We start from the raw sequence: 13,578 nt of genomic DNA, 5'->3' as shown, positions 1-13,578 counted from the left end.
CCGACAGAACGAAAAACAAATGAAAATGGTTTTATAAGTGTACTGATGACTTTATAAGTAAACTTTACGCTTATACACTAACTATACACTATTCATCACAAGTAAATTCCAAAAATGAGCATTTTACAGAGAAAAAAAAATAGATAGAATAATAATAAACAACACCTCCTTATAAAACAATCCTATTAATATATACACTCATATTGTATGTATTCATCAATAAAATCTAACAAAACTTCCGGTTTCTTAGGAAAGAATATATTATAAGCACTTCAGATTTGTTTGTTCTTGACCCATATACATTTTGTAGTTACTTTTGATTTTTGTGTCTTATATTCTGAAGGTTTTATTTCATAGTTTTTATATTTTCTGTTAAAACAAGGAGTAAACATGAACAACGGTGGAAGGAGTTTTTGGCTTTTGATCATGCTGTTGACTATGTTTATGTATGGTGCTACAAATTTATCGTGCGACTATGGCTCCAACTTAAAGAATCAACTTGTGGCCCATTGTGATAACAGAGGTTTTATATCTGTACCTAGGAATCTGAACAGAAATATCCAAGTGTTGGATCTCTCAAATAATTTGATCCCTGTCATAAAAAACAACACATTAATAAACTATACGAAAATGGAAATTTTGATTTTAAACAGTAACAATATATCTGAAGTCCATGAATGTGGTTTTGAAGGCTTACGTTATTTACGGATTCTGAGGATGGAAAATAATGCTATTAATATTTCTAAGCTTCCTTCAAGAGTGTTTCGTCCTCTTGAAAATTTGATGGTTCTTGAAATAGGTTGGAACGAGAAGCAATGGATGGAACATGAATCGTTTGTTTACCCAGACAAAGTATTCTCTAACTTGAAAAGTTTACAAAATTTATCTATCGACTTGTTTGATCGACCTGTGTTAGGTAATGGATTTAAATTACTGCAAAATTTAGCCGTATTAAATTTTAGGAGGTGCTACATGAGAAAACACGGAAAATTATCAAATGAAACTTTCAGAAATATTTCTCCGAAACTAAGAGAGTTATATATTACTCGTTGTCATCATTTCTTTCACATAGACAAAGGAATTCTTCGGTATTTTCCTGAATTGAAAATTTTGGACCTGTCTCATTCATATATTCATTTGTACCAGGCGCTGAATATACTTTATCCTTATCAAAACAAAAACATGTCTGTTATCAACTTTCACCATATTAGCGACAAAAGTATTAATAACGACAAGTTTCCGTATTCTGTAATAATTACAAAAGAACTTATGAGATATCTTAGATCTATCTGCATAGAGGCTTTAGATTTGTCAGCGACAGGCATAGTAGATGACGAATTTTATTCATTGTTTTCATTCCAATACCCTGGGTGTTTCATAACGTTTATCATATCTGCAAACAGATTGCCGTCAACGACCTTTGAACACTATATGCAGACAGTTGTTTTCTTAACAAGAGCTACGAATCTTAAAACCTATGATATGTCTTATCTGCCTGCACAATTTCTTAATCCGTTATACCTTGATGTATATCATCCCGAAAAGTTCATTGGAAGTCATAATCAGGAAAAACAACATATTTTTCATCAATCTTTTCCTATAACTATTAAGCTACCGCCCTTAATAGAATTTGTCCGCTTTACTCATATGACAGTAGTGTCTGCGTCTGTGTATTTCACATGCAAAAATGCAACGCTAAGATATTTTGATATTTCATTCAGTATTTTTGAACAATATCCAAATGTGTCAAATGAATGTGGAAAAGAACTTATATATTTAGATGTTTCTGGGTTATCTTCAACAATAATGTTTCAATCCATTTCCTTACCGAAACTAACTACATTGAAAATGACTCATGCCAGCATAGACAGAAGCATAATTGAAGGAAGACAATGGATGCTCAGCCACGCACCTAAACTCAAAAGTGTAGATCTGTCTTTCAATAACCTATGGACTTTGTTAGATACGACATTATTTAATGATAAGAATATAACGCACTTTAATTTGTCCAATAACATCTTCAGGAGAGTTCCTAGTACTGTATCTAAACTCCGTCATCTAGAATTGTTAGATCTGTCAAATAATTTGATAACGTCTATTGACTATACTATTCGAAAACGGTTCGATGAGATTATCGTACAACATCAAAATTTAAGTATCAATTTGGATAACAATGCTTTGGTTTGTTCGTGCGATACTGTTGAGTTTCTGTTATGGCTTACAAAAACAAAGGTATATTTTGTAAACGGAAACAATTACACTTGTACAATGTCAAACAATTCGCAAGTCAACCTTATTAAAGTCACCAAAGATATCAATAAATATTTTGCTAACTGCCAAGCTACTTTATGGCTTAGGATTGGAATTATTTTAATTTCGAGTACTTTTGGTGTTTCGATACCATTTTCGATTTTATATTATTACAGATGGAAACTTATTCTGTTTTTGTTTAGAACATTTAGACGAGCCGTCGAGAGAGATTTATATGTAAATTATGATTATGACGTATATATTTCCTACGAAGAAAGAAGCATATCATGGATAAAAAACCATCTGCTTCCAAAAGCTGAAAAAGAATGGGGATTGAAAACATTCGTACATGATCGTGACCTTATTCCCGGAGAACTTACATCAGATTCTAAAGCACTTTCAATTCACCAAAGTAGACATATTATTTTTATTATAACGGAACGATTTTGTGAATACGAATGGGGGTCCTTTGAAATCGAAAGAGCCAAATATGAGAAATACACACAAAATCTTATGAAAATTATAGTTATTTTACAAAATGTGCATGTCAATGATATTCCAGAACAACTCGTGAACATATCAAATGATGTTATCTTCATTAAATGGGATGAACACGAAACTGAAATTTCAGAAAATCAAACTAGGTGGTTCAAACTAAAGACATTGCTTTTTCTTAATTAAAAAGATTATGAACAGCTTTTTAGAAAAATCTGATGAAATATGTCAAATATATTTTATTTACCATTTAGATATATTTTTCTTTCTTTAGTACAGTCGGTTAAAGAAGATATACACTGAAATAAGCGATAAATGTTAATACATTTTTTGGAACAAATTTAAAATAAATGGGTACCATCAAAATTCGATGTGGTAACTATATGCCGTACTTTTTATCGGAGAAAACATGAATAATTGAAAAAATAATAATTGAATGGGGGCTTTTTTGTAAGTTTTTCTCGCCAAAAAAAAAGAATTAAGGTGGTATGGGAGTCTAAAATAAAAATGATAGAATTTGTTCATACTTTGCAAAACGTAGTATCTATTGATATATGTTGAAAAATATAATAAAAATGATAGGTCACCGTGCATTTTCTCAAGCTACAGGACGTGACAAACACATTTTGTATGGATTACACAGGAAAAAAACACCATTTTGTGATTAGAAACAAAACAAAATGATAGAATTGTTAAATACTTAAGGAAAAGATAGCTTTCAGATAATGCTTTGAGAATATCAAAAGAAAAGATAGGGTCACCGTACGTTTTTTCCGGCTAAAATACAAAATAGGAAAATTTCATGTAGAATCCTTCAGAAAATGCACTGTTTTAGAGTTACCTCCCCTTGAAATGCCAATTTTAAAAAAATTAAAAACAACCAAAACTAATCAACATTTTACAAAAATATTAATATTTGTAAGTTATATTCTTATAAATTGGTTCTTTTAAATGAAAATCACATGAAATATCTGCATTCCTGCATCCCATTTTGCTAACTTGATAGAAAATATGGACCTTTGGTTCTTTTTTTTTACAATCCAAGATGGAGGAAGACACCCATACCACCTTAAACGTTGATCGACACATTTTTTTTAAATACAAAAAATTGTGCGTACAACCCTGTTAAGTCACAAGAAACATTGATTTTGATATTAACGTGCTGTTGCTACAACCATGAAAATACTAATCACACACCATTGTTCATGTGTATCTTATGCACTGTTGTAACATATCGCAGTAAGCACATGTTGTCAGGAATGTTTTATTAGGTAATAAAATCTAATTTTGAGAAATGGCTATCGATTGTTGTCTGCAATTAATTAGTACGGATTATTATGAAACATACATTTTATGTAATGAATACTAATTACGCATTGATACAAAAAAAAAATGAATGAAACGAAAAAATCGCATCATGACTTTAGCGGACGTCTCAGTCAGTTTCTAATATATTTTTTAAAAAGACATTTGTCCTTTTTCCATTTTTTGCTTCTTTTTTTTTTTGCTTTTTATAATAACATAAAACATCTCGTCAAGCTGCAGGTTTTATCTAATGTTGATATCTTAATGTGATTAAATTAAATATATTCAAACTACTTTATCAGTGCCAAATACTATATTCGTTAATTTAGAAATATATCTGTAATTCTGAAGTTTTTCTATTGTGTATTTTTATAAATAAAAAGAAATATTTTAAGATATTGAATGTTTCAGATCTTATAAATGATTTTTTTAGTTTTGTTAATATCGAATTCAATTACATTGTACATATATTGCAAACAAAAACAATGATCAAAATAATTTAGATGTCGGCGTCCACAGTTGCTTATATAAAACAAAAGGAGATTATGTATGATTGCCAGTGAGACATTATCCATCAAAGTTTAAAAAAAAATGGATGTAAGCAATAAAAGACAACTGCACCGTCTTCAACAGTGAGAACATACCGTAGTGTTGGCTTATTCATTAACGACTATCTCTCTCAAACGCAAAAAATACACAATTTGTTACCTTTTAAAACAAATGAATGAAACAATGGCATATGTTCACCTTTCATTTTGATGATCATGATCTTATGATACGTTTAAAAAAATGTTATGCTTTCTACACACAAAAACACATTTAAATAACAACATGAAGAACACAAATTTAACTACTGATTTGAAGGTAAAAGAATAAAAGATGAAAACTATAGAAAATTGAAACAACGCTTTCTGAATTCTATGCGTTCCGACGTAATACTTTTTTTTAATTTACTTTCATCAGGAATGTTTTTCGGAATATTTAAAAGCCATGGATGTTTAAAAACCGAAATGTTTGAAACAAAACCTTTGACCAAACAAGGCATAAATATAATAGCCAAATATATATGCGGTCAACTTTCAAGAGAGAGTTGAGACCTTAGTTTTTTTCATAATTTGTAAAAACGGATAGTATACCAACAGCGTTATCAACCAAATGAGGTAGAAAATTTTTTTAAAAATCCTGGTTCGAAGCGCCTTTTCTGGATTTGCTTTTATAATGAAAGCACAAAGTCAAATATTTGAAAGGTAATTAGAGGGATGTATAAGATATGATACCGTTAAAGAGCTGTATGAACAAAAGGTATGATATAAAAGAAGGGCGAAAAATACCAGAGGCACAGTCAAACTCATGTATCGAATATAAACTGAAAAAGCCATGACTAAAAAATAAAAAGACAAACAGACAAATAAAAGCACAAAAAACACAACATAGAAAACTAAAGACTAAGCAAAACGAACCCACCAAAAACTGATGTTGATCTCAGGTTCTTCGGAAGGGTAAGCAGATCTTACGCCGCATGTAGCACCCGTCGTGTTGCTCATGTTATTACAAACCCGGTTTAAATGATTTCTATATCGAAATACGGATTAAGATGATGGTACCTTTCGTTGATTGATTTGCACCAGGAGCGGTGATGAGCAAGTGCTATAAAAAAAAAAAACTTTTTTTTAATTAAGTAATCTCTTTTATAGTTATTGAACGTATGTTTGAGGTTTTGTCAATTACAATAGCAATGTCATATAATGGAGCGAAGTATTTTGATTTTCTAATAAGTCAAAAGTAAGTAAAGTTGCAATGTGTGAAATATTTATTTTTAAAGAGACCAAAATCCTTATTTTCTGTGAAAACTATAAATGTCTTCATACTGTTAAATTCCTTTTTGTTTTCTTGTTTGTAAAAGCATGTAAAATTGTAATGCCCGCGTCACACTGTCCCGATTTTTACGTCGATGGCAACACGATTATAGAACTTTTCAAAATCGGGACTGATCGTATCCAGATCGGGCTATTCGTAGTGCCATCTTTAACCATCGTAGAACCATCGGCCACTTTTTCTAGCCTTCGGGGACAACTTCGGGAAGGGTTCTAAATTTTTTAACATGTTAAAAAATCCCCGAAGGTGCGTCCGATGTTGAGGGTTCGTATTGAGTTCGTATCACCATCCTCACCATCGTAATGTCACCGGAAATGCATCTTTGAACATCGTATTTTGACATTACGATGTCTACACGAATGAATCACGAAGCTTCTCGAAGGTCTTACGATGGCAACACGACTTCTTGAAGACCTCGTAATCCCGTCTTGTTGCCATCGAATAAAAGTACGAAGGCGACAAGATGGAACTACGACGGCAATAAATCCAGCTAAATGTAAGTTAATTTTCGCGCTGAAATACGTTTAAAGTGCCCTGCGCGATATGCACTGGTCAGTCTAATACGACAGTTAAGAAAGACGTTCACAAAACATGGAGCACATATCATATGATTCTATGAGAACAATAAAGGCGACAGCGTTGTTTCTATTAATTCAAATGGAACAAGAAGAGCAGCTATTATAGGCTCAGGATTTACTTTTACAAGTAAAATATTATATTTTGTCAATTTTTCATATCAAGTAACATAATGAATCATAAACTCGCCTCGTACACCAACACTGCAGGTACACGTATATAGGGAAACCATCTTTTTCTTCATTATTCTGACTTTTTATGTATCGTCTGAGTTGTTGTCACACGAATGTTTACTCCATAACCATTTTGTTTTCTATACGTCATATTTTGATGCATTTGTTGCTTTCCCCACATCCTTCCTTTTGTCTATATTATTATGATATTCTCCTGGAAAGAGCTCTTTTTGAATAAAAGGGATCAACGAACCCATTACCTTACCTTTAAGATAGATCAGTGAACATGGGCATAATCATGGGTGATTATTCAGACTAGTGCACACATTTTACAGTTCAAACAAGACAATGACGAGCGTGGCATCCACTCGTATGTAACATATTGGGGAAAAATATGGACACTATATTTGTATATGACACATGCAGAAAATGGTATACTGAATATGCATATTTGATACATAAACTATTTTTTTAGAAATCAACCAAAACATTCAGTAACTGGAAATACCTTTAATATTGTTTTTAGAACCAGCAGGTAAAAAATGAGCAACCGATTTCCTGTGTATTATGCTATTTCAAGCACAAAAAACAAGTCCATCTGCATGACCTTGAACTTTGGCCTTGTACGTAAAAAATGTCAGATCATTACAAGGAGGAACAATATACCAAATGTGGTTAAAATCTTTTGAAGCATATTGGTTTTATAGTGTACACAAGGGTGATATTGCCTTGTATTACAACTGCCACTGTGACCTTGACCTTTGAACTTTAAAGTCAATAGCGCTTAATATATTCTTAACGAGTAACACCATACCAAGTTTTGAGCATTTTGGTTCCAAAGTGTCCATAACAATTTTATCTACACGCAACTTACATGTAGTAGGCGAGGGGACAATAAATTAAGTTTTATAAGAATTAGACAAAAAGATCGATTTCCCGCCATGCATGGTAGACTTGTACAGAAACGATATGTTGTCGAAATTCTGTTCGTATCATAAAAAAGTTCAAAACAGGTAGAACGCATTTTTATATCGTTTGTATACTTGTATTATGTACATACATGTACTTACAATTTAAAACGCGTGATACCTTCGGTATATAATTAAAATGCATAGTAAGCTGTACACGACGTCTTTTAGACATCGTATGGCCATTGCGCCATCATCGTAATCCATCGTGTAGTCTTCGTAATCCATCGTGTAGCCTTCGTAATCCATCGTGTAGCCTTCGTGATCCATCGTGTAGGCTTTGGCTGAGATATGAAGCTTAAATACCCGTCTTCGGTTAACTTTCGTATGTCCATCTTTTGCTATCGTATATAATTTCGGCACCATCGTATAGACTTCGTTATTCGTCGTACTTGCTTCGGTCACTTTTTGGTATTTTAACGAGATCGGGACCAACTTCGTACGAACTTACAATTTTCGCATTCGGGTGTCCATCGTATATAAAAATCGGGACAGTGTGACGCAGGCATAAAAGGATGTTGCATTTTATCTAATAAAATCCATACAATATTGTGATATAAAGAAAAAGTGCGATCGCTTTATTATATCATGTTCTGGCTTCACTGAATGTGTGATTTATAATCATCCTTGCTTGGATAGAACTCGCTGTATGAAAATGTTAACCAAAAAACATGACAATGGGTTCATGCATTTGATTCATAGATTAGTAATACAATCGTATTGCTAATTGACAGAATAATGATATATCTTTGATTGATTTGTGCTGTGATTTAGAACTATGAAGGAAATTACTATCAATATGTTTTTCCTCTAAAAGCAATTTCTTCGAAATCAGCATTTAACAAAAAAGTGAGATAATAATTTAAATTTCCGACACATATCGTATTGTCTTCATACATTTAAACTTTTTTCAGTGTTTTCTGATAAATAAATCAATTAAACAGCCTGTTTCAAAGGGAAGGATATGTTTATGATATATGTACAAAGAATTATGTTGTATATATGCTTTAGTATATGTTCTCTTGAAAAGGTAATTTCCACGAAATGAAAATTTTACAGAAATATGGAAAATAAAACTGTTGATTAACGACGCATTTTCTAGTTGTCTTTATTCGTCAATCCCATTCATTTTTCAAGTGTGTTACTCTTCAACGATAACTGTCAAATATCCGGTTTATAAGGAGGAATATGTGAGTGACCTTTAAAATTAACTGTGTTATTGTTTTATGATGTCCTTGAATTTTATTCAATCATAGTCTTCATGTTTTCTTTTAAATAAAGATTTAACATCAAAGACAATAGCAGAATTGTTTTACTTCTTACCAATATATGTATAAATGAAACACATACATTAATACAGAGAATATAATACTAGTAATACAATAATAACAACTATGAATATAACATGTGTAAAATACAAATGACTGTTATACAAAAAGTAAATATAGATATATAGTTGTTTTAACCAGGAGGATAGTATGTCATACAAAAGATTTGACAGATCAATTACAACACAGATTATATATGTAGGACTCTAAAGTGCGATGGTCACGCTAAAGTGCAATGGTTTACGCTAAAGTACGATGGTGTCTCACGCTAAAGTGCGATGGTAGTTTGTTCGCTAAAGTACGATGGTATATCACGCTAAAGTGCGATGGACCAATAAGGCTATTAGGGTAAGGTTCGGGGGCTTTAAAAAACGTTTAAGAATATTCAATGTAAAAATAGTCCTTTTGCAAAATCTAGTATTTTAAGGTATACCATATATGATAGTCATTATAATTTAACAGTAGTCTTTAGTGAATGATCCTAAAAGACCGCCCACGTAATAATTGATATAAAGGTAATTTAGGTGTCACAAAATACTATATTTTTGTAAATGAACTTTTAAGAATTCGGGCGTATTAAATATTGTGATAATAGGTGTAGCTTGTCGTTCACACGTTTTAGTCTATAACTTTTTAGACCCCTCCCACGTTTTTTTACAATCGTCCTTGTAAATTACAAATAAAAATTCTAATTTTTGTCGGAATATATAGCATTTATTTGTTTACGCTTTGATTTAAATGAGAGAGAACGACGATGTCTGCCGAGCTTAATTTTCTCCATTTTTGTAGTGACTACACATTTATGTTATATTTTCCTGCAATGTACAATTTATAATTTACGCATTAAAACATGTACTTTTACTTTGCCGACGTTTCTTTTCAATCAAAGCGACAACATTTTAACGGAGACCGCAAAATAAACTGCAACATAAACAATGAATCAAATGTACCCGGTCGCTTCCAATAAAAGCAGCATACAGGATATCTATGCGAATACTACTTGTATCTATTAGGCTTTTAAGTAAAACGGTCGTCTACAGCAGGATACAAGATCTTCTTCCAGCTACCGAAATAAAACACATGTTCTCTACCCGACAAAGCACAATTAGGTTTAAATTAATTAAGTTGTTGACATTTGGTTCAATAGTTCTAAATCAAATATTTGTAATTTGTCTTCCTACATATACTTGTTCGAATCAAATAACATTTACATTATTATTACAGTATATGTACGATATGGTACATAACGAATTAAAATTCAGCATGTTCAGGATCCATCAATTTGTATTAACTAGAGGTATAGGGGAGGGTTGAGATCTCACTTTACATTTTAACTGTGCCACATTTTTACGACTGTCCCAAGTCGGAAGCCTCTGGCATTTTCTACTTGCAGATTTGTTTTTGTATTCCTATGAAGCAGAATTTATCCAAGAGGCTGTACAGAAAGGAGAAAAGAAATTAGCCCAGTCTTTCAATTTCACCTTTCGGTATAATGATGACGTACTGTCTCTTAATAATAATAGATACAGTGATCACTTACATTAAATATATCCAGTTGAAATTGAAATTAAGATACTATCGACACAGATAAATCTGCTGCAGATTTAAACCTTTTTCTCGAAATGACTACTGTTGGTAGGTTGAATACCAAAATTTATGACAAACGCGATGATTTTAATTTTCCTATAGTCAACTTTCCATTTTTGTGTAGCAACATCCCAGCGGCGGCACCAGCATATGATTTATATGTTTCTCAATTGATACGTTACTCTAGAGCTAGCTCAAAGTACGTTGATTTTGTTGAACGAGGAATACTGCTTTCTCAAAAGTTGCCAAGACAGGGCTATGAATCAATCAAATTAAAGTCATCTCTCAAGATATTTTACGGTCGCCATCATGAGTTGATAGGCCATTATGACAAAAGTGTGTCAGAAATCATTTCTGATATTCTTCCTCAGTCATAATAACCTTCCATTATTACCGGACTGAACAAAGAAATAACACGACGGGTGCCGTCTACGGTGCAGGAAATGCTTACCCTTCCGGAGTACTTTATTTCACTCCCGGTTTTTAGTGGAGTTTGTGTTGTTTCTTATTTATTATTTATAACTGTTGATGTAAATGTCCCGTGGTTTTGTGAGTCTTTGCTTACTCCTTTGTTTTGGTTGTTATTGTCTTTCTTAGTCTTGCATGTTTTTTTTTAACTTTAGATCATTTATATGTCAAGGAGTTCATTATGACGTCCAAAGACACTTTTTTGCTTGATGTAAACTGAAATCTGCATTAGGTTGCGGAATTTTCTTGCTGTGGTAAAACCCATTGCTTGTCTTCGGTTGTGTATTTTAATTTTTGATCGGGTTGTTGTCCCTTTGACACATTCCGCATACCATTTTCTATTCTCTATTTTAGATTTGCAATAAGATGATTCTAAACTGTACTTAGTTTTGAGTAGTATATTTAATAGTACTAAATCAAAACTAGTATGATCGTTCTGCATTGTACTTCACAGGCAATCTTTTTCCACGTAATTTAACATAACAAATTTCACGTGAGATTCACCTTAAACAAGCTTATATATGAATACTAGTTAATTCAAAAGCGTGATTTATATGTGGTGTGGTAATGTTTGTTTAAGCTGCAACAAAAATCGCAAATCCTGTTGTAAGGATGATTATCCGTTATCAATCGAGACGGAGTCAATTAGTTGTACAAAGCTTTATATTTCAGAAAGGAGAAAACTCAAGATATCTTCTTTGACTTCTATGTTCTGAGGTTTAAGCCGAGTGTTGCATTCATACCTGTAACAATAAACAATTCCTGCCGACGCACCCGGGCTCGCTCTTTCAGATTTCTGGCAAGTTTTTTTATTTTGACATTATTTTTTTCTCCTTCGTCAATTTTTAGAGACTTAAATATCGAAAAAAAACTACTATTACCGTAATGTTCATTTGCATAAATTGTTTATGGTACAACAACTTACTATTAAGAAACTTAAAGTTCTTAAGGTTCGATTTATAAGTGAGGTTTTTAATTAGTATAGAACATCTTAATATATTGACATATAGATAAACTCATCATAGTTACCAGGATTGCAATATTGCATGTGCACTATTTCATATAGAACAATTTCAAGGTACATAATACATGTCGTCAGAAAGGGTTTATCTTTACTCACCTTTTGTTGACCTATTGTAATTGATCAGTGATCAAAGTTTCTGGTTGTGTCCGTGTCATAGAAACCTTATTCAGTAGATCGACAATGTATGGAATGCTAATAAAAGTATACGCCAATCTTGAAGAATTCAATTGCCATTGACCTTAATTGCATGGTTGACTATTCAAGTTTTCACTGTAAGGTCAGTTTCCACTGATACTTTTTACAATTTGTCAACTAGTTTTTTGTATAAATAAAAGTAAGGTGTAATGTCGGTCTGGCGAGATTCCTCGAAGTTTTCGACGTTAGGTCCGTTTCTCAGATACTATGAGCAGCAGGCTAACTGTATCTAGTGCATGGAATTGTTGTTATAATATATGTACATACTCGTCTTGCAGGGTTAATCTGATACAACCCTTATTTTAATGAATCATTTTGTATGTCCAGTTTCTGTGATATTTGATTATAAAGACTCAACAATCAATTCAATTATCATCAGTAAAGCAGGCGAAACATCTCAACTGTGCACTGTTGTTTAAATTATGCGATCGTCAAAACAGAAATATTTAATCCGAAAAGAACAACACGATAATGGACACAACTACAGAGAATACCAAAGAAAGTTACCAAGTTATAAGGTAAATTTTATAAAAGAATAATATGGTTTGAAAAAATTTACAAACCAAAAATGAAAAGGACAAAAGATTGGGACAAATTACAAAGGCATAGCGAAAAGTAAATTCCCAAAATACTGAACGCCGAGGAAAATTCAAAATGGAAAGTCCCTAATCAAATGGCAAAATCAAATGCTCAAACACATCAAACGAATGGATAGCAAACAACTATATACACAAAGAACTTTCATTAATTAAAAATAAACAAAAGCATGAGAAAACTTTGAGCTATAAAAAACCAGAAGTGACACAGTATGTAGACAAAATAAACATTTCACCTTCTACACCTGTTAGACTGAAAAATACAACTTTACGTCAGACGAGATGACTTCAGCTCTACATTAGGGAACTTTCAATTTCTATGTAGCAACATTCCAGCCGTGTGTACTACGGAGTATTTATGTCCTAATATTTACGGGCTTGAATTTCCTACGATGATTTCCTTGATAGAGGGGTTTCACTCACAAGTAAGCTATAAAACAAATGGTGCAGTTGAAATCATTCTTTCATAAATTTTACAGACGCCTTCACGAGTTGACTTACATGAAATATCTGTTTCACAGATGATAGCAGATTTATTCCTAATATCGTAATTACAATCCTGTCCCCTTTTTACGAATAAGAACTACCAAATTAGAGTTATTACCGAGTTTGTACTAACATTATCAGCCTGACAGCCTCTCATTTAAACAGAGGTAAATGAATGTTGCCTTTATTTGTATATGTCTTGGGTAAAAGAATGAATTGGAATCATTTACTGGTTAAAATGTATGGAAGGTA

At 32.3% G+C, this 13,578-nt stretch overlaps 1 protein-coding gene across 1 annotated transcript; it reads left to right on the top strand.

Moving 5' to 3' along the window:
• The first annotated feature begins 317 nt into the window (after nucleotides 1-317).
• On the top strand, nucleotides 318-4,448 carry LOC143082948 (toll-like receptor 4). The gene has a single exon (XM_076259005.1). The coding sequence runs from the start codon at nucleotides 391-393 to the stop codon at nucleotides 2,929-2,931; it is 2,541 nt and encodes an 846-aa protein (XP_076115120.1). The 5' UTR covers nucleotides 318-390; the 3' UTR covers nucleotides 2,932-4,448.
• Nucleotides 4,449-13,578: the final 9,130 nt, after the last annotated feature.

This window comes from Mytilus galloprovincialis, chromosome 7 (assembly GCF_965363235.1).
Source record: "Mytilus galloprovincialis chromosome 7, xbMytGall1.hap1.1, whole genome shotgun sequence".
Lineage (NCBI taxonomy): Eukaryota > Metazoa > Mollusca > Bivalvia > Mytilida > Mytilidae > Mytilus > Mytilus galloprovincialis.
Note: the sequence above shows the minus strand (reverse complement) of the source record. Positions and strands in the feature narration are given on the sequence as shown.

Coding starts and splice junctions, on each gene's coding strand:
- LOC143082948 (XM_076259005.1), top strand. CDS start 391: ATGAACAACGGTGGAAGGAGTTTTTGGCTTTTGATCATGCTGTTGACT.